At 37.9% G+C, this 25,415-nt stretch overlaps 1 protein-coding gene and 1 pseudogene across 1 annotated transcript; one reads left to right on the top strand and one right to left on the bottom strand.

Annotated features, from left to right (window-relative positions):
- Positions 1 to 1,863: 1,863 nt before the first annotated feature.
- LOC130934329 (uncharacterized) lies at positions 1,864 to 3,724 on the bottom strand. The gene is made up of 7 exons (XM_057863908.1): positions 3,589 to 3,724; positions 3,242 to 3,486; positions 3,023 to 3,131; positions 2,641 to 2,800; positions 2,412 to 2,510; positions 2,090 to 2,258; positions 1,864 to 1,989 (listed from the first exon to the last, which is right to left on the bottom strand). Exons 1-7 carry the CDS (start codon positions 3,722 to 3,724, stop codon positions 1,864 to 1,866), a joined length of 1,044 nt encoding a protein of 347 aa, XP_057719891.1.
- A 5,966-nt stretch (positions 3,725 to 9,690) lies between these two features.
- The window catches only part of LOC130934328 (probable serine/threonine-protein kinase PBL11), a 35,346-nt pseudogene continuing 19,621 nt past the window's right edge, over positions 9,691 to 25,415 (top strand).

Genomic DNA, 25,415 nt, shown 5'->3' with positions numbered 1-25,415 from the left:
AAAGCAACGTTCCTCTCCTCTCTAATCAAGTCAAATCAACTTCAGAAAAAGTAAGAAAGAGAGAGAGCTTCTTCACTAAGCTGTAACCAAAGAAGCAAGAGAGAGAGCGTTGAAGCTTGAAGCACAGAAGCTAAAATAGAAATTCCAAACCAAATCAAGCTTAAGAAAGGTAATCCATCTCGTCTTGCATGCATCCGATCTTCATCCCTTCTTCCCAACTCTCTGCTCTATCCGAAAATGGCATTCAAGAGAAAAGTTGATCTCTGCTCTTCACTGCTACAAATCCACGGTCACAAAAGATTCTTGGGGACCAAGTTGCATCTCTATGGTTAAGATTTGGTTGACCATTGAAAAACAATTTCGGTTACTCCTTCATGGCTTTCGGTCAAGTTGGAAAAGTCAGAAGCAAAGGGTCTACTTTGATGTTTGAGAAGAAAAAGTGAGCTTGTGGGTTGGTGAAGCTCAAGGCTCAAGGTGTTGACCTTGGAAGAAGAACCAAGGAACAAGCAAGGAGATAAAAAGAAGCTTGCTGTTCATTCAGAGGTAAGGAGAGAAAACCAGAGTTTGAAAGTTGTGTTCTGTGAAGTATTCCCTGTGAAGTTCCTCTACTTGGATAATGTTTTCTATTAAAGAAACATTTGGCCAATACTGAAGAACTAAATCAGTGGTTTGCAAAGCTGGTTTTTCTTATAGCTAAGAGGCTGTTGATGAAGTCAATCTCCTTCATGTTTTACTGATTGTAATGTAATTTTCTAAGTTTATCTTTCTGTAATTTCTTGTGAGAAAAGGCATTGTGAGAAAGCTTAAGAAAAAGCCATGAGTGGAAAAAGGCTGAGAGATACACTTGAGAGAAAAGCCTAGAGTTATTTTCTGATTTCTTTAGGTATGTCTATGTCTTGTATCTTGTACTTGTAAGGTATCCCTTTCTTAGTTGGGTGAGCACTAAGAGGTATAGTTAGGTATTAGCATAGCCAATGTCAAGTTAGGTTTGAACTTGAGTGTGAAAGGATTGGGTCAATCCTGTGTTATTGGTGTATGTAATATTGTTAACTATAGTGAAATTCTTCCATAGTTGTGGAGGAGACTGGATGTAGGTTGCATAGCACAAGGCAACCGAACCAGGATACTTGCTGGTGTTAGCTTTTCTCTTTTCTGCTGTGTTCTGTTTTATGATTTTCATGAGACAAAAATAAATTGTCTCATAAATTTCCGCTTCTCAGATCAAACAGAATCAAAATAGCAAAGGTATTTCAAAAGGGTAACAACAGCAATTAAAAGGAAGGCATAGATTCAACCCCCTTTCTCTAAGCCTACCACAACCTTCATCATGCAATAAGTCATTCACATTACTAGAAAGATCAGGCTCTTTGTCTACAACCTCTTCCGTCACCTAAAAGTCAACTAAATTGATGCTTTCATAATCAATTAGATCATATTGTATCTTTTTCTTTCTTTTTTCTTTTTCCTTTCTAAAAAGTTAAATACAATATATGAAGAATTAATAATTTACAAATTTGTTATGATAAAGATTACGTATAAAATAATACGATATTACATGAAACATATATTACCTAGATTTAAGATGCAAATTATAAGTAACATAAACAATGTCATTCAGCCCATTATGCTCCAATCTATTTTCTCTTTTTGTATGAATATGGTAAAAAGGACTCCAATTTCTCTCACACTCAGAAGAAGTAGATGCTTGGCTAAGAATGCGAATAGCTATCTTTTGTAAACATAGAGCAAAACTACCGAATAACCTCCACCATTCATTTACCAAATATAAAACCATAATATGTTAGAAGTTATCAATTAAGAACATAAAAGCATAAAACAAGTTACTATTAATTAAACAAATATTCAAATATTCTTACCAAGCTTAAGTTTAGATGCAGCTCGAATAGCTTCTGGTCTATCAAAGCTTTCTTTCCGATCTCTATATAAATGTAATTCTTTCATTGCCTCAATTGAATCCAAATTGTTATACTTGCAATACAAGGTAACAAGATCAAGCAAACTTCGCATAACATCAGGTGCTTCTTTATAATTTTCATTAAAAAAATGCAGGATTCAAGAAGTAAGCTACTGCATGAAGATCTTTCTTCAAATGCTTGTCCCATCTTGAGTTGATAATATCTATGTATAGCTGATATGCAGTTTTGTTTTGCTTAAACATCTCTTTAATTGCATCATCCGCCTTTAGCATTCCTTCATAAACATATCCCAAAGATGGTTTGTCATTAGCATCAACAAGCCTGAACAATTTAATCAGAAAGCCCACAAGTTTACATGCAGTAAAGCAACCATCCCAAAATTTGCTATCTAAAATAATAGCACTCACAGCTATACCAGTAGCACTCCTTCCTAATTTATGACCAGTAAAAAATGAATCTACAACCAATGCTTACAAATCCACTTTACGCTCAAAGATGCTCTTCAATATGATAAACACAGTTGCAAAACGGGTTGCACCAGGACGTACAATTTCTCTCCAATTAGGTCCTTTTCTAAGCCAAGATAAGAAAATCATATGATTGTACATAAATACTGTGATCTTTGAAGCACGTGTTGCAAGGTTAGAAATATGCGCCATGCTGCTTATATCTTTCAAAATAAGATTAAGGCAATGAGCAGTACATGATATTATCATATTTCTTATTGATAAGCCTTCCAGCAGCAATATAATTGGCCACATTATCAGTCACAACATGCACAATATCATTAGAGTGAATCCATTCAATCACCTCAGAAAACAAAATATACAAGTGTGAAGCATTTTTTATGATACTGGAAGCATCTATTGATTTCACAAAGCACAAACCTTTAGAACAATAAACTAGGAAATTAATTAACGTTCTTTGTCTTTGATCTATCCAACCATCAGCCATGAGGGTACATCCAGTTTTTCTCTATGCACTCCTATAACTATCAACTAGCATTTGACATTTTCTTTTAAGATCAGCCAACAAGTGAATCCTTAACTTATCATAAGAGGGACCCTTGTAACCAGGTCCAATACCAGCAACACAATCCAGCATATCTTGGAAAAATGGCAATATCACAGCATTAAATGGAATTTTACAATCCAAAAGCCATTGAGCAAACCATTTATCAACCTCATGTATCACCTATTTATTTTGCAAAATACTTTTTTAAAACTTGATTGAGCTCTTGGAGTTGTTCTTGGTGCAAACATAGGAGGAATGACTTTGGCTTTCTTTTTTGGATCTCCTACAACCACTTGCTGACTCGAAGTACGCTGCTGTTCTTCTTGAGCTATTGCTTCATCAATTTCATCCTCTATCTCATCACCACCTTCTTCACTAAAGCTTACTTTTCTTTTGTTTTTGTTGGTCTGAATTTCTTTCAATAAACTTTTTATCTGTTTTTCCACATCATATGGAACTTTAGGACATTTTTTCACGTCTCCAGTAATCTGTGCTAGATGTTTCTTCATCTTGTGAATTCCACCTCCATTGAAAACTTGTAGACAAAATAGACATTGATAATATGGTTTTCCATTCACTATTTATAGAGCAACATACTTCCAAGCCAAATCTATTTTTGCCTATAAATTAGAAGAACCTTGTGACTGACTATCGTTAATGCTCGGGGGATTAGGATTAGTAGCATCATTCAAAATAGGAGGATTGACAGGCAAGTTATTATTCACAGATGCATTGTTATCAGCAATTGCTTCTTGATTAATACTATTATCCATAACTGAAATTAATAAAATATATATGAAATTAAAAACAGTCACAGCATAGTGAGAAATAAAAAAATCATCAACAAGACCATATCTAAATTCTGCCTACAGCATTTCGCAACAAACAAACCAAAACATTAATCAATAATCACAAAACATTAAACCTTCACCCAGCAATTACAAACAAAGCCAGCAGTTACAAACATTAGCACATTACAAAACATTCCAAAACACTAAACCTTCACCCAGCAAAGCCAGCAATTATAAAACAAAGGCATCAGTAAATTTGAACAAAAAAGTTAAGAGCCATCAGTAACTAGTAATTACAAAACAGATCCATCAGTAAATTTGGACAAAAATTTCAAACTAAATCAGTAAATTTGAAACAAAGGAGTTAGAAGAAGATGCTGATAAAATAAGTCAGCATCAACAGGAGGTGCAGTTACTACAGGAGAAGATTAAAGAACAATTTGAGGATGGCTCTTATACAACTCTCACTATGATAGAAATGGTGTAAGAACTGGCTTAACTGCTTTAGAAAAATAATAATTTTTAAGTGCCTAAAGTAGATTTAAAAATTTAGAAGTTTTAATTTGAAAATATAAAGGTGAAATTTGATTTCAGTGAATTTTTTAAGTTAAAAAATGTATCTTTTCTGAAAGATTTTTGTAAAAATGTGTATCGGTGCTTAAACCGGTAGTACCGGCTCTAGACTGTCTGGTACCGTGTTTTGAGAAAAATAAGTTTTTTGAAAATTGATTTATTGTTTTGGAACGATAAAAATAATTTAAAATCGAAAACTGGGTGGAATCTTAAAGGTTTTGGCCCAAAGTAGGCCAAATGGGCTAAAAGTGCTAACGGGTTGGACCGGACCCAAACTAGACCCAAGGTCCAACATACATATATGTGTTTAATGAGCTTTAAGCTCATTTTGAAGGGGAGAGAGAGAGAGAGAGAGAGAGAGAGAGAGAGCTTGGATAGGTGATGGTGGGGGGTGAAACCCCATTGTCATTATTCATCATCACCTTGCGGGAGCCATAACTTGAGTTACGGAACTTCGATTGACGAGCCGTTTATGACCACACGAAGCCCTTGTCGAGCTCTTCGTTTCTATCTAAGAAAATCTGGTAAAAATTTGAAACTCACACTCCAATTTCCTACCCTAACATTTCTACATTTTTGGGTTTGGTTTTTGAGTGGATTTTGTGATTTTGTTTGTTTAGGGGTGATCTAACATTAGAGTATTGTTGGGTTTTTCCCTAATGTCTTTGGGTAAGGTAAGTCTCTTCAAACTCTTGTGATTTGATATTTTGGTTAGCCATAGTGTTGATTCTTGGTATGTTATGTATATAGCTTGATAGTTAGTGAGTTTTGGAAGTGATGTTGGTGCTTAAGGCTTGTTGATCTTGTTGGAATCAAGCTTTGGGTGTTTGCGCATATTGAGAATCGGCCAAGGTATGGTTTTGGTTTCCTTTATATATTATGTAATGTTTCTGGACACTTAGGCTAGTGAACCATATGTTAGGATTGAATTGGATATGTGGCTGTTTGAGCTATATTTGTCGTATATGCATGATGATGGAGATTGAGAAAAATGTATATATTGAGGTATGATTGTGGTGGATTCTAATATAATGAGGGATTGATGTTAATTGCTAGTGGTTATTGATTTTTGTGGGTGATGGTGATTGTTGAAGAATTATTGGTGTTGATGACATTTGATGAATTTTTTATGTTTGTGATGATCTTGATAGACTGGGATAGTGACTGTTCACTACAAGGTTTTTGTTTATTTGTGGTAGTTTTTTCTCTTATTTGTGGAGGTTTATAACCCCCACCAAATGTTTTGTGGAGGTTTTTAAAATTCCCAGAATTTGAGGTGCCACGAGGTCTTTTGTGGGGGTGTTTAAAAACCTCCACAATCTATTCAGTGGAGATTTTGTGTGTGTTTAGTGGGGGTTTTATATTAGTCTTTTGTGGCAGTTTTTGGTCAATGTTTGTGACGGTTTAAAACTTCCACAAAAAGACTCTTTTTCATTTTAAAAATAACAGCTATTCTGTGGAGGTTTTAAACTTGTTAATATAATTTTAAAAAATTAATCTACACTATTATTACACTACTAATAATTTATTATTAAAAAAATATTTAAACAAGACATTAAAAATGTAGAACAAAATTAAAATAAAAGAAATACTTTAAAACAAAATATAATACACTACCATCATTTTTCAATCACGTTAATTACAACTACAAAATATTAAAAATAATATGATAAAATACAGATTTATGTCCAAACTCTTGAACAATGAACATAATTAGATAAATGAACAATGAACAATGAACATAATTAGATAATATGTTAACTAATAATATAGCATGTTTATATATACCTTAACTATGCTTGGATGATTTCTTCAGTCAGTGTTCAAGAAAGAAGCATATTCTCCATCAAGTGGGAATGGAATTGCCTTTGTGGTCACATCGTCAATTTTTCGGCTAAGGTTGTCATATATATCCTCCAAATTAAAATACACACAAAGAGACATATCACTTTTTTATTCACTATATACATGTTCTTATCTAATAGTATTGTATTGTAGAATTAGTATACCTGCATTTTTTAGCGTTCTTTTTTGAACTCATGTGAGTCTTGTTCAGTACTAATAAGGTTAGAATTGCTAGTAGAGAAGAACTGAACGGTGCTCTAAGTTGAAGATTTTACTTCCTGTAAAAGGGTACCCAAAGCTTTGCAAATTTTGCGCCCTCAACAAGGGCATAGAAGGTAAGAAGGGAGCAACCATCATCGGTAACATAGCAAGCTAGCTTGTTGGAAGGGTAATCAAGCGCCAATAGTGATAGAACAGTGTTAGCTGTGATGATTGGTGGCTCAATAACTGGATCTGCAGTTGCCACAAACAAGTCCACTATTGGAAGCTCATCTTCCCTGAAACCACACCAAATTAAACTCGGCTCATACATAATAATCATGTGAGCTGCATAATGGGAATAATGATGAAATTGGAAGCATACTGCTGATAGTGTTGAAGGAGACAGTGAAGGTGGGTAATGGTATATGCGGGGCTCCATTTGCAGTTGAGGATCACAATCCAAGTGAAAGTGAACCAAGACTCGCACAAGCTTTCTAAGATATTGTGCTATCTGCATAATAGTTCACATAAGCTCCATATTTCAGAAAAAACCAACCAATCATTCAGATGACAAATTCAAAATACCTTTCCAAGATGAGGTGCCATTCCAGGAGTTGAGAAGAACTTGTCAACTTTAAGTTTATTATTACCACCTGTAGTAATTAATACAAATATAAATTCTATTAGAACATAAGCACAAAAAACAAAAAAGCCTAACACATAGCTTAGGATTTTATATTATTGGCATTAAAACTAAAATTGAAAATGATAAGGTAATATTTGATAAGGATATTATTGGCTTAACTCTCCACAAGCACCAGAAAATATTAACCTCATTATTATGTTCACTTATAATGTCTGGAAACTTATCCTTGAGCAAACGTATTGACCGAGGCACTAAACCATTATTATTGTATCCTTCATTTCCTGTGGGAGACTATAAGAAAAAAATCTATCATACAGGGCTGAAATCACACTACAAAAAATCTACAGTATGTGAGTAACAGAATAGAACCTTCAAAGCATCTGGAATTTTAGGAAAAAAGCACCACACTATTAACACCAGCATCCCGTGCCTTAGCAACCTGAAGATATGGCAAGCACAATGTCATCATCAACCATGTGGTTTGCAAATATAAATTAGAAGAGCCTTATATGGGAGGATCGACTTTGTGTGTTTACTGATTATATTTAATACTACACAAAAAAGACAAAGTAAGAAATGTAATAGGCAGATTCAGGACGGGAAGTAGGATTAATCAAGTGTATTGCTAAGGAGGATTACTAGAGCACTTTTAGTAGGAGATACAGAAACAAGAGCAAATAACAACCTCTTGCACAAGTCCATGCCTCCATCCAAGCTTGTAGCATCCCGGCATAGCCCCAATTGGAGTGTCCTCCTCACCTGCAAGTTCAATTGCTACGAATCAAAACAAATCCAGCATAGCATATTACACTACCTCCATTACACATGAACAATGCATAAATCAACTAAAAACAAGACCAACCTTCATGAATGAAAAGTGGATACACAAAATTCACAGGCGATATTGTCGTCTTTTGAAAAGCTTCCCTCAGTGCCAGCGTCCTCCGGTTGCGTCAAGGACATCTGTTAAGTGGCTGATACAAAATCAAATAAAATCAATTGCTTAACTCAACAAGTTTTTCTAAATCATCAGCAAGAATGCGTAAGGCTAAAGTCAACATATTTGGTTCCTATTCGAAAATTGAATCGGAGACTCACAAGTGAAGGGACGACGGGAGTTCCAACCGGAGATGCCAGTTTAGGGGGAACCGGAGGTGCCTCCGGCACGTTACCGGCAACAACGGTGGCTTCGCATTTTGCATCGGAGAGGCCAAACTTGTGGAGTAGACCCGCATGGTTACCGTTGTGGGAATCACTTGCTCTAACAGCGAAGAGGTGGAGAGGGCGAAGAAGGCCCTGTTACATAAGTACTCTCTTCTATTTTTGAGTTGGACTTCACAGTCTCTATACAAAACTGAAACAATAAAATATGTATTAATACACTCAACAGGCTTGCGTGATATCTTTCCCTGTTCCCTAAAGAAAGAAACCAAGATAGGACATTTTATATCTGAGCAGAAAATAATAGTAGAGACAGAGTTAAAATAAAATGGATGCAACATAACAGTACCTGATCAACAAACATATCCTAACAAACCCCTTAATAAGGTCTTCTCTGATAATGGAGTGAACGAATTTCTTAGAAGCAATGATGACTCTCTTAGGGGTAATCTTCCAGACGTTATATAACTTATTCTAATTCTGGCAAAAATTTGAGAATTACACCCATTAGCAAACTGAAAATTGAACTAACAGGAAGAAAGGAATGAAATGATTGTTTAGATGACACAATAGTACTTAACATCGACAATTAGAGACCTTGGAATCTTCTAAAGTAGAGAAATTAGTGTCAATAATAACATTGTGAACAAGAATACTCACCTCAAAAGATGAACCAAAATATGTGACTTCATTGTTAGCACTGATCCACCTATGCTTTCTAGTAAGATCAGCTACCTGTCCAACAATGTTGTAAAGAAAAGTTCTTCGGTTGTAATATTCAATCTACTAAATCAAAACAATAAACAAGAATAACAAAAAAACTTCCTATATATACTATAACACTACAAGAACCTGAAAAGATCACAATATACTCAGGAAATTGAACTTGAATAGATCAAACAAAAAATTCATTACAATGAACTACTAAATTCATTGCTCATAAATATATAGTGGCCAAATATATAGTATAGTTGCTGCCACTTGCAGCAGGACACAAAATAGGGAAAATACTACTATCAGGAGAGTATAATCTTTGATATGATAAGATTTAATTTACAGTGAGCAAATAAGACACAGTATTGGTTCACCGACCAATAATTAATATAACGATTAAGCGAATAAACAATTCATCAAACACTTGGAGTGCTTGCGAATTTGAAACAATGTTCATCAATTAAAGAGATAATAAAACTCATTGAATGTTATATCACATAGCAAAGCATTCAGAATCTGAAAATGAAAAACAAAGAAATGAATAAAAAGGAAAAAGAGAAAGAGAATAGAAAATTGAGAATGAGTGGAACGAAGAAGAGCATGCAGAAGTGAGAGAATGCTGATGGAGAACACGAGAGTCATTTGCGGAGGAGAGTTGACAAAAGAGGAGCTTTCTCTTGCTCTCAGAGGCTTGGGCATTTCGACAAGATCTAGAAACGCGTTGATAAAGGAGGCGTCTTGACTTGATCTCAGTTAATTTCTGGCAACAACATAAAGGAGATGAACCTTAGTAGTGACGACGGCAGCAATGACGGAGGAGGCGGCGGCGGCGGCGGAGATGACGGTGGAGATGGCTATCGTAATCTTAGGGTTTCAGTGAGCTCTCATCCTGTTTTCTTTCTCTTCAAGTATTTTCTTGGATTTTGAAAAGAGTTTTAATTATATGGTAATTTAAGTGGTAACAATGAGTTTTATTATTAGTTATCTTGTGGGAGTTTATCAAAATGTCACAGATAAAATATAGTATGGAGGTTTTTAAAAACTCTCACTAAAAAATACCCACAAATATATATAAATTTTGTAGTGTTTTATGTCGGATTATGAATGTTAATGATGATAATGAGTATGGAATATTGTGGTTGGTGTTGTTAATAATTGGTGGTGATGGTGAGCTTTGATTTTGATTTAGTTGAGGAAGCGAGGAGGTTGATAAAATTCTAAGTTAGTGAGGGTTAAATGGTTTAATAATGAATGATGGGAGATGGTTGAGAAATGTTGGTATGAGGCTTTGTGTTGGTTTTGGGTATGTTTTGGTTTGGTTTGGTTATGAAATTTGGTGGATTTGAGTTTTTAATGTTTTTGGTAAAAATGAATTTTAGGCCAACTTTGGTGGATCATATCTTGAGCTATAGTTTTTGAAATTGATTGAATTTTATATCAAATTAAAGATAATTCAATGAGCTTTAAAATGGAATAGATTTGTAGAAATTGAAATTTTGTAGAGAAAGATATGATCATCAAAAGTTGATGCCAGAAATATGAATTCTGTGATGTTGCAGAATTTGTGATTTCTGGTTTGTGTGTGCACACACATTGCTATGCATGTGCTCTGAATAGTGGCTACGCTTTGACTTGTGCAGACGCACACCCTGTGAAATTTTGAAACCGTGCGTATGCACACTCTCGTGCGCACGCACACACAGGGAGATGCCTACTGTTGGGGGTGCTAGCACACTCTGGTGCGCATACTCACCTTACGAATTTTGCAAGCTATGCGTACGCATAGTCCTGTGCACGCGCACACGCTGGAAGGTGCATTCTACTGAAAGCGTTCGCACGTATCTGGCATGTACGCAGAATGGAAATTTTTACTCTCTGTGTGTATCCACACCCCTATGCGTACGCACACTACCCTGTTTTTCAATAAAAATATTGTTCTTAACCATTTTACCTTCCCAACAAGCTTGCAAACTTTCGTAACACTTGTTTAAAACCTTTTTGCCAGTTTTAGGATCTTGAATCAATGAAGAAATAATAAAGGAATAAAAATGGGTATTTTAGTTATGAGTTTAGAGCCGGTGATCTAGGTTTGGAAGGTTTGTGTAATTTCTAGTTTGAGTGGTAAGTGTTGAGTTGTGAAGTATATGGTTGAAGAGATTTTTGAGAAGTTAGAAACTCGTGATGGTTATGATGAGTTGAGGGCTTGGAAATGAATGAGGAAATTATCGGATTATATGGGAGTGTGCGGAGCCTATATCTCTGGTGTGGTAGATTTTTCTACTGCATGAGTAGTTGTTGTTGAGAGTGTGCGGGACCTATATTCCTGGCGTGATAGATTTTTTTACTGCATGAGTAGTTGTGGTTGTTTCCTTCTCTGCTGCATGAAGTGTGCGGGACCTATATCCCTGGCATAGTAGACTCCCTACTACATGAGTCTGTAGGGCACTATATCTCTGGCGTAGCAGATTCGCTGCTACATGAGTGTGCAGGGTACTATATCTCTGGCATGGCAGAAAAGGCTACATCCGGAAGGATGTGTCGGGTTGGCATTTACAGACCGACAAGTGATATCACGAGCCAATAGGATAGGCATTCATCATATGCATCTTCTATATGCTTGTTTGCTTTGCTTATCTTCAGTTATGCTTAAATGAATCACATGTCTACTTGCTATATATGTATACTACTTGTGTTTTACTTGCTTGCATTATTTGTGATTGTCTGATGCTGAGGAGGTTAGGTAGATGGTGGCGATGGGATCACACGGAGGGTAGGTTGGTGAAGGCTGTGGGACAGTGGTGACTAGTTTTAGTTAGAAATCCTCTAAGTTTAGATGCCCATGTTTATTGTTTACGAGTTAAGTATTTATTTTTTTTAAGCTTGAATATCTGTATCAATGTGAAGTTCTAGGATTGCCTTTGGCATTCTAGGACCTTACATCTTATATTTTGGGCACTGTTACCATACTGAGAACCATCGGTTCTTATACCATATGCTGTTGTTGATTTTTCAGATGCAAGTCGTAATTCACCTCGGCAAAATTCCAAGAGAGAGTGCAAGGCCATAACCATGACCAACATGGCCGAACTTGGAGAGAGTGAGGAGGACGTAATTCCCAGTGAGAAAAACCTCATGGGACGCCCTCTGAACGAAAAAAATTCCCCTTTGAGGAACCAAGGAAATCTGAGACTCATACAAAGACCATAGAGATTCCATTGAACTTACTTCTGCCATTCATGAGCTCTGATGAGTATTCTTCCTCTGAAGAGGATGAAGATATTACTGAAGAGCAAGTTGCTAAGTACCTTGGAGCAATCATGAAGCTGAATGCCAAGTTATTTGGTAATGAGACTTGGGAGGATGAACCCCCCTTGCTCACCAATGAACTGAATGACTTGATTAGGCAGACATTACCTCAGAAGAAACTGGTCCCGAAAAATTCTTAATACCATGTACCATAGGCACCATGACCTTTGAGAAGGCTCTGTGTGACCTGGGGTCAGGCATAAACCTCATGCCACTCTCTGTAATAAAGAAACTGGGAATCTTTGAGGTACAAGCTGTAAGAATCTCACTAGAGATGGCAGACAAATCCATGAAATAGGCTTATGGACTTGTAGAGGATGTTTTAGTGAAGGTTGAGGGCCTTTACATTCCTGCTGACTTTATAATCCTAGACACTGGGAAGAATAAGGATGAATCTATCATCCTTTGGAGACCTTTTCTAGCCACAGCAACAGCTGTGATTGATGTTGACAGAGGAGAGTTAGTCCTTCAAGTGAATGAGGACTACCTTGTGTTTAAGGCTCAAGGATCTCCTTCTGTACACATGGAGAAGAATCATGAAAAGCTTCTCTCAATATAGAGTCAAATAGAGCCCCCACATTCAAACTTTAAGTTTGGTGTTGAGAGGCCATCTTCATGCTCTGAATATCTGTGAGGCTCCATGAGAGCTCACTGTCAAGCTATTGCAATTAAAGAAGCGCTTGTTGGGAGGCAACCTAATTTTTACTTATCTATGTTGAATTTCTATTTTCCATTGTTATTTTATGTTTTCTTTAGGATGATAATTGATGAGCGGATATTTTATACGCTTTTTGGGGGTAATTTCATGTAGATTTTAGTATGTTTTAATTAGTTTTTAATAGAATTTTATTAGTTTTTAGGCAAAAATCATATTTCTAGACTTCACTATGAGTTTGTGTATTTTTTCTGTGATTTTAGGTATTTTCTGGCTGAAATTGAGGGAGCTGAGCAAAAATCTGAGTTAGGCTGAAAAAGGACTGCTGATGTTGTTGGATCCTGACCTCCCTGCACTCGAAATAGATTTTCTGGAGCTACAGGAGTCCAATTGACGCGCTCTCAACGGCGTTGGAAAGTAGACATCCAGGGCTTTCCAGCAACATATAATAGTCCATACTTTTCGCAAAGATAGATGACGTAACTTGGCGTTGAACGCCAAGTACATGCTGCTGTCTGGAGTTAAACGCCAGAAACACGTCATGATCCGGAGTTGAAAGCCCAAAACACGTTATAACTTGGAGTTCAACTCCAAGAAAAGCCTCAGCTCGTGGATAACTTTAGTCTCAACCCCAGCACACACCAAGTGGGCCCCAGAAGTGGATTTCTGCACCAATTATCTTAGTTTATTCATATTCTGTAAACCTAGGTTACTAGTTTACTATTTAAACAACTTTTAGAGACTTATCTTGTATCTCATGACATTTTCAGATCTGAATTACATACTTTTTGACGGCATGAGTCTCTAAACTCCATTGTTGGGGGTGAGGAGCTCTGCAGCGTCTCGATGAATTAATGCAATTGTTTCTATTTCACTCAAACGTGTGTATGGTCCGATCTAAGATGTTTATTCGCGCTTAATTATGAAGGAGGTGATGATCCGTGACACTCATCACCTCCCTCAATCCATGAACGTGTGCCTAACAAAAACCTCCGTTCTACATCAGACTGAATGAGCCTCTCTTAGATTCCTTAATCAGAATCTCCGCGGTATAAGCTAGAATTGATGGCGGCCACTCTTGAGAATCCGGAAGGTCTAAACCTTGTCTGTGGTATTCCGAGTAGGATTCAAGGATTGAATGGCTGTGACGCGCTTCAAACTCGCGATTGCTGGGTGTGATGACAAACGCAAAAGGATCAATGGATCCTATTCCAACATGATCGAGAACCAACAGCTGATTAGCCGTGCTGTGACAGAGCACCTGGACCGTTTTCACTGAGAGGATGGGAGGTAGCCACTGACAATGGCGACACCCTACATACAGCTTGCCGTAGACGTGCTTTACAAACAATTGAGTTGAATATTACATTGCAGAAATTCAGAGGACAAAAGCATCCCCAAAACTCCAACATATTTCTCATCACTGCACAACAAGTAACGATTTTATTCTCTTTTATTTTTCCAATCTAATAATTCCAACTGATAATTTTAATTAATATCCTGACTAAGAATAATAAAATAAACATAGCTTGCTTCAAACCAATAATCTCCGTGGGACCGACCCTTACTCACGTAAGGTATTACTTGGACGACCCAGTGCACTTGCTGGTTAGTTGTACGGATTGCAAATTCGTGCACCAAGTTTTTGGCGCCGTTGCCGGGGATTATTCGAGTTTGAACAACTAAAGGTTTATTTTATTTCTTAGATTAGGAATAATTTATTTTTATTGTTATAAAGTCATTAAATTCTGATAGGATAGTTTCTTTTCAAAAATTTCTTTTCAAAAATATTATTTTTCTTAATTAATTGTCAATTTTTTGTGAGTCTAGTGTCTTGTTCTAAGTTTGGTGTCAATTGCATCTTTGATATTTTTCTTTAAAATTTTCGAACTTGTGTTATTTGTTCTTCCTTGATCTTCAAGTTGTTCTTGTTTATTTTTCTTGTTTGATCTTTAATTTTTCTTGTTCTGTGTCTTTTCTTGTTTTTCTTGTGCTTTTTCAAAACATTAGTTTTCAAAAAAAAAGAAAAAAAATTTATTTTATCCATAAAAATAATACATCTTTAAAATACGTTATATTTTTAACTTAGTTGGTTATAGCGTTGGCTTATGTTCTTGGCAATTGGGCACCTTCTTTTTAAAATCCTTTTTCAAAAATAATTTTTCTTGATTTAATCTTGTACCAAACTTTAAGTTTGGTGTTTTCTTGTTAATCTTTTCATAATTTTCGAAAATTTTATTAAAGATTTCTAAAAATTTTAAGTTTGGTGTTCTTTCTTTTGTTCTTGGTGTTCTTGTGAATCTTCAAGGTGTTCTTGAGTCTTTCTTGTGTTTTGATCTTAAAATTTTTAAGTTTGGTGTTCCTTGGTGTTTTCCCTCAAAAATTTTCGAAAATAAGGAGTATTAGATCTAAAAATTTTAAGTCTTGTGTCTTTTATGTGTTTTTCTCTTTCATCATAAAATTCAAAATTCAAAAAAAAAATATCTTTTCTAACTAATTTTAAAACTACATTTTCGAAATTTTTATATAAAATTCAGATTTCAATTTCAAAATTTTTCGAAAAATTTTCACAGAATATTTTCAAATTTTTTTCATATATTCCGTTTTTATTTATTCCATTACTATAAAATAAATAATATCAACATACATATCATCTCCCTTATTCTATCATGGAACTAAGTGGAAATGAACAGTCCAGGAGGACTCTGGGGTCATATGCTAACCCCACTACTACTTCATATGGGAGTAGTATCTGTATACACTCCATTGGAGTTAGTAACTTTGAGTTGAATCCTCAGCTCATTATCATGGTGCAGCAAAACTGCCAGTATTCCGGTCTTCCACAGGAAGAACCTACAGAGTTTCTGGCACAATTTTTGCAAATTGCTGACACAGTACATGATAAGGAAGTAGATCAGGATGTCTACAGATTATTACTGTTTCCATTTGCTGTAAAAGATCAAGCTAAGAGGTGGTTAAATAACCAACCTAAGAACAGCATAAAGACATGGAAACAGCTGTCAGAAAAATTCCTGAATCACTATTTCCCTCCAAAACGGATGACACAGCTAAGGCTAAGCATCCAAGGCTTCAAACAAGGAGATAATGAATCCCTTTATGATGCCTGGGAGAGATACAGAGAGATGCTAAGAAAATGCCCCTCTGAAATGTTTTCAGAGTGGGTGCAATTAGACATCTTCTACTATGGGCTTACAGAAAAAGCTCAGATTTCTCTAGACCACTCAGCTGGTGGATCTATACATATGAGAAAAACAATTGAAGAAGCTCAAGAGCTTATTGATACAGTTGCCAGAAATCAGCATCTGTACCTAAGCAGTGAATCTTCTATGAAAGAAGAAGCTAAAACAGTAACTGCTGAGCTCAGTCCTGTAGATCAGGCTAATAAATTCAATCAGCAATTAGACTTTCTAACTCAGCAGCTAGCCAAATTCAAAGAAATACTACAGGAAACAAGAATGGCCAACAGGAATATGGAAGTACAGTTAAAGCAAACAGAAAAGCAACTGTCAAAATAAATAGCAGAAGAATGCCAAGCAGTTCAATTAAGAAGTGGGAAAACATTAAACACTTCACTTCAAAATAGCAGGAAGCCAAGAAATGAATAAATGGCTACTCAAAATCCCTCTGAGGACAATCAGAGCCCCGAGAGGAATAATGCTGGCGCTGAACGCCCAGCCCATGCTCATTCCTGGCGTTCAACGCCAGAAACAAGCATGAATCCGGCGTTGAACGCCCAAAGGGAGCATAGTTCTGGCGTTCAGACGCCAGTAACAAATAAGGAGGTGGCGTCTAACACCACTCCAGCTTCCACCCCTGGCATTCAAATGCCAGTGGGGGATCAGTCACATACAAGTGCTGATAGCAACCCTTCTAAAAAGGCTTCCCAACCCACTTCTGTAAGTAATAAACCTGCAGCAACTAAGGTTGAGGAATATAAAGCCAAAATGCCTTATCCTCAAAAACTCTGCCAAGCGGAACAGGATAAGCAATTTGCCCGCTTTGCAGACTATCTCAGGACTCTTGAAATAAAGATTCCGTTTGCAGAAGCACTTGAGCAAATACCCTCTTATGCTAAGTTCATGAAAGAGATCTTAAGTCATAAGAAGGATTGGAGGAAAACTGAAAAAGTTTACCTCACTGAAGAATGCAGTGCAGTCATTCTGAAAAGCTTACCTGAGAAGCTTAAAGATCCTGGGAGCTTTATGATACCATGCACATTAGAGGGTACTTGTACCAAGCAAGCTTTATGTGATCTTGGGGCAAGTATCAACCTAATACCTGCATCTACTATCAGAAAGCTTGGTTTAACTGAAGAAATCAAACCAACCAGGATATGTCTTCAACTTGCTGATGGCTCCATTAAATACCCATCAGGCGTGATTGAAGACATGATTGTCAAGGTTGGGCCATTCGCCTTTCCTACTGACTTTGTGGTGCTGGAAATGGAGGAGCACAAGAGTGCAACTCTCATTCTAGGAAGACCTTTCCTAGCAACTGGCCGAACCCTCATTGATGTCCAAAAAGGGGAAGTAACCTTGAGAGTCAATGAGAAGGAGTTCAAGTTGAATGTTGTCAAAGCCATGCAACATCCAGACACCCCAAATGACTGTATGAGTGTTGATATTATTGACTCTCTGGTAAGAGAGGTCAATATGGCTGAGAGTCTCGAATCAGAGCTAGAGGACATCTTTAAAGATGTTCAGCCTGATCTGGAGGAATCAGAGAGAATAATAGAACCTCTGAAAATCCCTCAGGAGGAGGAGAAAGCTCCTAAACCCGAGCTCAAACCATTACTACCATCCCTGAAATATGCATTTCTGGGAGAAGGTGATACCTTTCCTGTAATCATAAGCTCTACCTTAGAGCCACAGGAAGAGGAAGCACTAATTCAAGTGCTAAGGACACACAAGACAGCTCTTGGGTGGTCCATCAGTGATCTCAAGGGCATTAGTCCAGCCAGATGCATGCACAAGATCTTACTGTAGGGTGACGCCAAGCCAGTGGTTCAACCACAAAGGCGGCTGAATCCAGCCATGAAGGAGGTGGTGCAGAAGGAGGTCACTAAATTACTAGAGGCTGGGATTATTTATCCTATTTCTGACAGCCCTTGGGTAAGCCCTGTCCAAGTCGTCCCTAAGAAGGGAGGCATGACAGTGGTTCATAGTGAAAAAAATGAAGTGGTTCCTACAAGAACAGTTACAGGGTGGCGTATGTGTATTGATTATAGAAGGCTCAATATAGCCACCAGAAAGGATCATTTTCCTTTACCATTCATAGACCAGATGTTAGAGAGACTAGCAGGTCATGAATACTACTGCTTCCTGGATGGATATTCAGGTTATAATCAAATTGCAGTAGATGCCCAGGATCAAGAGAAAACGGCATTCACATGCCCATCTGGAGTGTTTGCATACAGAAGGATGCCATTTGGCTTGTGCAATGCACCTGCAACCTTTCAAAGGTGCATGCTCTCTATCTTCTCTGATATGGTAGAGAAGTTTCTGGAAGTCTTCATGGATGACTTTTCAGTATTTGGAGACTCATTCAGCTCCTGCCTTAACCATTTAGCACTTGTTCTGAAAAGATGCCAAGAGACTAACCTAGTTTTAAACTGGGAAAAATGTCACTTTATGGTGACTGAAGGGATTGTCCTTGGGCATAAAATTTCAAACAAGGGAATAGAGGTGGATCAAGCTAAAGTTGAAGTAATTGAAAAATTACCACCACCTGCCAATGTTAAGGCAATCAGAAGCTTTCTGGGGCATGCAGGATTCTATAGGAGGTTTATAAAGGATTTTTCAAAAATCGCCAAACCTCTGAGCAACCTGCTAGCTGCTGACACACCATTTATCTTTGATAAAGAGTGTCTGCAGGCATTTGAGACTCTGAAAGCTAAATTGGTCTCAGCACCAATCATCTCTACACCAAACTGGACATTACCATTTGAACTAATGTGTGATGCCAGTGACCATGCCATTGGCGCAGTGTTGGGACAAAGGCATGACAAGCTCATGCACGTCATTTACTATGCCAGCCGTGTTCTAAATGACGCACAGAAGAACTACACAACCACAGAAAAAGAGCTACTTACAGTGGTCTACGCCATTGACAAATTCAGATCCTATTTAGTAGGATCAAAAGTGATTGTGTACACTGATCATGCTGCTCTTAAATATCTACTCACAAAGCAGGATTCAAAACCCAGACTTATAAGATGGGTATTGCTTCTGCAAGAGTTTGATATAGAAATAAGAGACAGAAAGGGGACAGAGAATTAGGTAGCAGACCACCTGTCCTGAATAGAACCAGTAGAAGGGGCGTCCCTCCCTCTTACTGAAATCTCTGAAAACTTTCCAGATGAGCAACTTTTTGCCATCCAGAAAGTGCCATGGTTTGCAGACATTGCAAACTACAAGGCAGTGAGATTCATACCCAAAGAATACAGTAGGCAGCAATTAAAGAAGCTGATCACGGATGCAAAGTATTATCTTTGGGATGAGCCGTATCTCTTTAAGAGATGTGCAGACGGAGTAATCCGTAGATGTGTGCCTAAAGAAGAAGCGCAGAAGATCCTTTGGCATTACCATGGATCCCAGTATGGAGGACATTTTGGAAGTGAGCGAACAGTCACAAGAGTCCTCCAAAGTGGCTTCTACTGGCCTACTCTCTATAAAGATTCCCGAGTGTTTGTGCTTAATTGTGACAGTTGCCAAAGATCTGGCAATCTACCTCACAGTTATGCCATGCCCCAACAAGGGATCTTGGAGATTGAGTTGTTTGATGTACGGGGCATTGACTTCATGGGACCTTTCCCACCATCATACTCAAACACTTATATTCTGGTGGCAGTAGATTATGTATCCAAATGGGTGGAGGCTATTGCAACACCCACTAATGACACTAAAACAGTGTTAAAATTCCTCCAAAAACACATCTTCAGCAGATTTGGTACCCCTAGAGTATTAATCAGTGATGGGGGCACTCATTTCTGCAATAAACAGCTTTACTCTGCTTTGGTTCGTTATGGAGTTAGCCACAGGGTAGCTACTCCATATCACCCACAGACTAATGGGCAAGCCGAAGTCTCAAATAGAGAACTCAAAAGAATCCTGGAACGGACTGTAATTAACCGTAGAAGGGATTGGGCAAGAAGCTTGGATGATGCTCTGTGGGCATACAGAACAGCATTCAAGACCCCTATAGGGACCTCTCCATACCAGCTTGTGTATGGAAAGGCATGTCACTTGCCAGTGGAACCGGAACATAAAGCTTACTGGGCAACCAGATTCCTGAACCTTGATGCCAAGTTAGCTGGAGAAAAACGATTGCTTCAGCTAAATGAGCTAGAGGAATTTAGACTCAATGCTTTCGAGAATGCAAAGATATACAAAGAGAAAGCAAAAAGATGGCATGATAAGAAATTGTCATCCAGAGTCTTTGAGCCGGGGCAGAAAGTTCTGCTATTTAATTCTAGGCTCAAATTATTCCCTGGGAAATTAAAATCCCGGTGGAGAGGTCCATATGTAATTACAAGTGTATCACCATATGGATACGTAGAGCTTCAGGATAATGACTCTAACAAAAAGTTCATTGTTAATGGACAGAGAATTAAACATTATCTTAAAAGTAACTTCGAGCAAGAATGCTCGAAACTGAGACTTGATTAGAGCTCAGTGGTAGTCCAGCTAAAGACAATAAAGAAGCGCTTGCTGGGAGGCAACCCAGCCATTTACAAAGTTTATTTACTAATTAAATAAATTTCCTTCTTTTTTACAGGTATGTGTCCAAGTATCTTCTAAGGGTAAAAATAGCAACTGATTGAATTCACAGAGTTTCAGGAAAATTTGGAAGCTCACTGGCGTGAAAAAGCCAGTAAGAAACATTTTGGGCGTTGAACGCCCAAAAGAAGCACCCACTGGGCGTTCAACGCCAGTAAGGGTAGCCATCTGGGTGTTAAACGCCAGAAAGGAGCATCTTCTGGGCGTTGAACGCCAGAAAGAAGCACCTTCTGGGCGTTTAACGCCAGATTGTTAGCATCCTGGGCGTTCAGAAAAACGCCCAATGACAAAGGACTTCCTGGCGTTCAACGCCAGAAAGAAGCATCAGCTGGGCGTTGAACGCCCAGGAGAAGCAGCATTTGGGCGTTAAACGCCCAAAACATGCAGCGTTTGGGCGTTTAACGCCAGGATGGTGGGGAGGAGGTAAAATTCGTTTCTCTTTACAAATTTTCTAATTTTTTTATGTTTCAATTCATGATTTCTTGCATAAACATGTTTCAAATTATCATCCCTCAAATCAAATTAGTTTTCTAAAAATCCTAATTTCTAAAATTCCTTTTTCAAAAATATCAAATGTATCTTAATTCATAACACAAATCTTTTTCCAATCCAATTCTTTTTCAAATCTTTTTAATTTCTTCTCATATCTTTTTCAACTCATCTTATCTTTTTTTTGAAACTGCCTCTCCTTCTATTCCTCTCCTTTCTTTTGCTTGAGGACAAGCAAACCTCTAAGTTTGGTGTGATTTGCCATGATCACTGAGCTAAAACTCATTAAGATCATGGCACCTAAGGGAACAGGAAGAGCAAGGATGTGAACTTAAGGGAGCTGAAGCGTCAGAAATTAATTCTTGAAGGCACCTCACAAACTAGAGGAACATCCACTTCCCAAAATACAGGTTGTTAAGTTCTAATTCTAGCTTTAACTCTGTGATAGTATTATTATAGGATTTTACCTTAGAAGTTATATAGGAGTAGTAGTAATTAGCATATCTATTTTGGTTTTATTTCCAATTAAGTTATAATTTATTTTTCTCATCATCATCAAACATGAATAAAATAGTAGATTTGTAGAATAAAGAGGCAATTTAATTTTTTCGAGTTCTTAATAAGGAAAATTCTAATTATTTATATGTGGTGGCAATACTTTTTGTCTTCGGAACGAATGCTTGAATAGTGCATATTTTTGATATTGAATTTTATGAATGTTAAAATTGTTGGCTCTTGAAAGAAAGATGAACAAGAGAAATGTTATTGATGATCTGAAAAATCATGAAATTGATTCTTGAAGCAAGAAAAAGCAGTGAAAAAAAAAATTTCTTGCGAAAAAAAGAGAGAGAAAGAAAAAGCCAATAGCCCTTAAAACCAAAAGGCAAGGGTAAAAAGGATCCAAGGCTTTGAGCATTAATGGATAGGAGGGCCCAAGGAAATAAATCTAGGCCTAAGCGGCTAAATCAAGCTGTCCCTAACCATGTGCTTGTGGCATGCAGGCCCAAGTGAAAAGCTTGAGACTGAGTGGTTAAAATCGTGATCCAAAGCAAAAGAGTGTGCTTAAGAACTCTGGACACCTCTAATTGGGGATTCTAGCAAAGCTGAGTCACAATCTAAAAAGGTTCACCCAATTATGTGTCTGTGGCATTTATGTATCCGGTGGTAATACTAGAAAACAAAGTGCTTAGGGCCACGGCCAAGACTCATAAAGTAGCTGTGTTCAAGAATCAACATACTAAACTAGGAGAATCAATAATACTATCTGAATTCTGAGTTCCTATGGATGCCAACCATTCTGAATTTCAAAGGATAAAGTGAGATGCCAAAACTGTTCAGAAGCAAAAAGCTACTTGTCCCGCTCATCTAATTAGAATCTGAGCTTCACTTGAAACTCTGAGATATTATTGTTTCTTAATTTCTTTTCATCCTATTTTATTTATCTAGTTGCTTGAGGACAAGCAACAGTTTAAGTTTGGTGTTGTGATGAGCGGATATTTTATACGCTTTTTGGGGGTAATTTCATGTAGATTTTAGTATGTTTTAATTAGTTTTTAATAGAATTTTATTAGTTTTTAGGCAAAAATCATATTTCTGGACTTCACTATGAGTTTGTGTGTTTTTCTGTGATTTCAGGTATTTTCTGGCTAAAATTGAGGGAGCTGAGCAAAAATCTGAGTTAGGCTGAAAAAGGACTGCTGATGCTGTTGGATCCTGACCTCCCTGCACTCGAAATGAATTTTCTGGAGCTACAGGAGTCCAATTGGCGCGCTCTCAACGGCGTTGGAAAGTAGACATCCAGGGCTTTCCAGCAATATATAATAGTCCATACTTTGCGCAAAGATAGATGACGTAACTTGGCGTTGAACGCCAAGTACATGCTGCTGTCTGGAGTTAAACGCCAGAAACACGTCATGATCCGGAGTTGAACGCCCAAAACACGTTATAACTTGGAGTTCAACTCCAAGAAAAGCCTCAGCTCGTGGATAACTTTAGTCTCAGCCCCAGCACACACCAAGTGGGCCCCAAAAGTGGATTTCTGCACTAATTATCTTAGTTTATTCATATTCTGTAAACCTAGGTTACTAGTTTACTATTTAAACAACTTTTAGAGACTTATCTTGTATCTCATGACATTTTCAGATCTGAATTACATACTTTTTGACGGCATGAGTCTCTAAACTCCATTGTTGGGGGTGAGGAGCTCTGCAGCGTCTCGATGAATTAATGCAATTGTTTCTATTTCACTCAAACGTGTGTATGGTCCGATCTAAGATGTTTATTCGCGCTTAATTATGAAGGAGGTGATGATCTGTGACACTCATCACCTCCCTCAATCCATGAACGTGTGCCTGACAAACACCTCCGTTCTACATCAGACTGAATGAGCCTCTCTTAGATTCCTTAATCAGAATCTCCGCGGTATAAGCTAGAATTGATGGCGGCCACTCTTGAGAATCCGGAAGGTCTAAACCTTGTCTGTGGTATTCCGAGTAGGATTCATGGATTGAATGGCTGTGACGCGCTTCAAACTCGCGATTGCTGGGCGTGATGACAAACGCAAAAGGATCAATGGATCCTATTCCAACATGATCGAGAACCAACAGCTGATTAGCCATGCTGTGACAGAGCACCTGGACCGTTTTCACTGAGAGGATGGGCGGTAGCCACTGACAATGGCGACACCCTACATACAGCTTGCCGTAGATGTGCTTTACAAACAATTGAGTTGAATATTACATTGCAGAAATTCAGAGGACAAAAGCATCTCCAAAACTCCAACATATTTCTCATCACTGCACAACAAGTAACAATTTTATTCTCTTTTATTTTTCCAATCTAATAATTCCAACTGATAATTTTAATTAATATCCTGACTAAGAATAATAAAATAAACATAGCTTGCTTCAAACCAATAATCTCCGTGGGATCGACCCTTACTCACGTAAGGTATTACTTAGACGACCCAGTGCACTTGCTGGTTAGTTGTACGGATTGCAAATTCGTGCACCAATAATCATGTGCAGTCACAAAAACAAAAGCAAAAATAAAAAATAGCATTGAAAACAGCACACCCTGGAGGATGAGTTTACTGGTGTTTAAACGCCCAGTCTAGCACCATTCTGGGCGTTTAACACCAGAAAAGGGCACCAGACTGGCCTTTAACGCTAGAAAAGGGCACCAAGCTGGCGTTAAACGCCAGAAAGGGAAGAAAAGATGGCGTTAAACGCTAGAAATGGGCAGCAACCTGGCGTTTAATGCCAAAATTGGCACTCAAAGGGGCATTTACACGCCAAAACGGTGTAGGGAGGAGAAATCCTTGACACCTCAGGATCTGTGGACCCCACAGGATCCCCACCTACCTTAACTCACTCTCTCTCTTCTTCACACCTTTCCATAACACCCTTCCCCAAATACCCCTCACCAATCACCTCCATTTCTCTTCCTCATCACCTCTTCACCAATCACATCCATCCACTCTTCCCCAAAACTCCCACCTACCTCACTATTCAAATTTAAACACTTTCCCTCCCAAACCCAACCCCTAATACACGAACCCTACCCCTTCTTCCACTCCTATAAAAACCCCTCATATCTCATTCATTTTCACACATCATAAACACTTCTAACCCCCACTGGCCGAACCACTCACACCTCTCCATCCCCTTCATTTCTTCTTCATCTCCGTCTTTCTTTCTTCTTTTGCTCGAGGACGAGCAAACCTTTTAAATTTGGTGTGGAAAAAGCATTGCTTTTTGTGTTTCCATAACATTTATGGCACCTAAGGCCGGAGAAACCTCTAGAAAGAGAAAAGAGAAGGCAAAAGCTTCCACCTCCAAGTCATGGGAGATGGAGAGATTCATCTCAAAGGTCCATCAAGACCACTTCTATGAAGTTATGGCCAAGAAGAAGGTGATTCATGAGGTCCCTTTCATGCTCAAAAGGAATGAGTATCCAGAAATCCCACATGAGATTCGAAGAAGAGGTTGGAAAGTTCTCACCAACCCCATTCAACAAGTCGGAATCTTAATGATTCAAGAGTTCTATGCTAATGTATGGATCACCAAGAACCATGATCAAAATGTGAACCCGAACCCAAAGAATTGGCTTACAATGGTTCATGGGAAATACTTAGATTTCAGTCCGGAAAATGTAAGGTTGGCATTCAACTTGCCAATGATGCAAGGAGAGGCACGCCCCTACACTATAAGGGTCAATTTTGATCAAAGGTTGGACCAAGTCCTCATGGACATATGTGTGGAAGGAGCTCAGTAGAAAAGAGAC

This window comes from Arachis stenosperma, chromosome 6, assembly GCF_014773155.1.
Source record: "Arachis stenosperma cultivar V10309 chromosome 6, arast.V10309.gnm1.PFL2, whole genome shotgun sequence".
Taxonomy (NCBI): Eukaryota; Viridiplantae; Streptophyta; class Magnoliopsida; order Fabales; family Fabaceae; genus Arachis; species Arachis stenosperma.
This window is presented reverse-complemented; position numbering and strand designations above follow the sequence as displayed.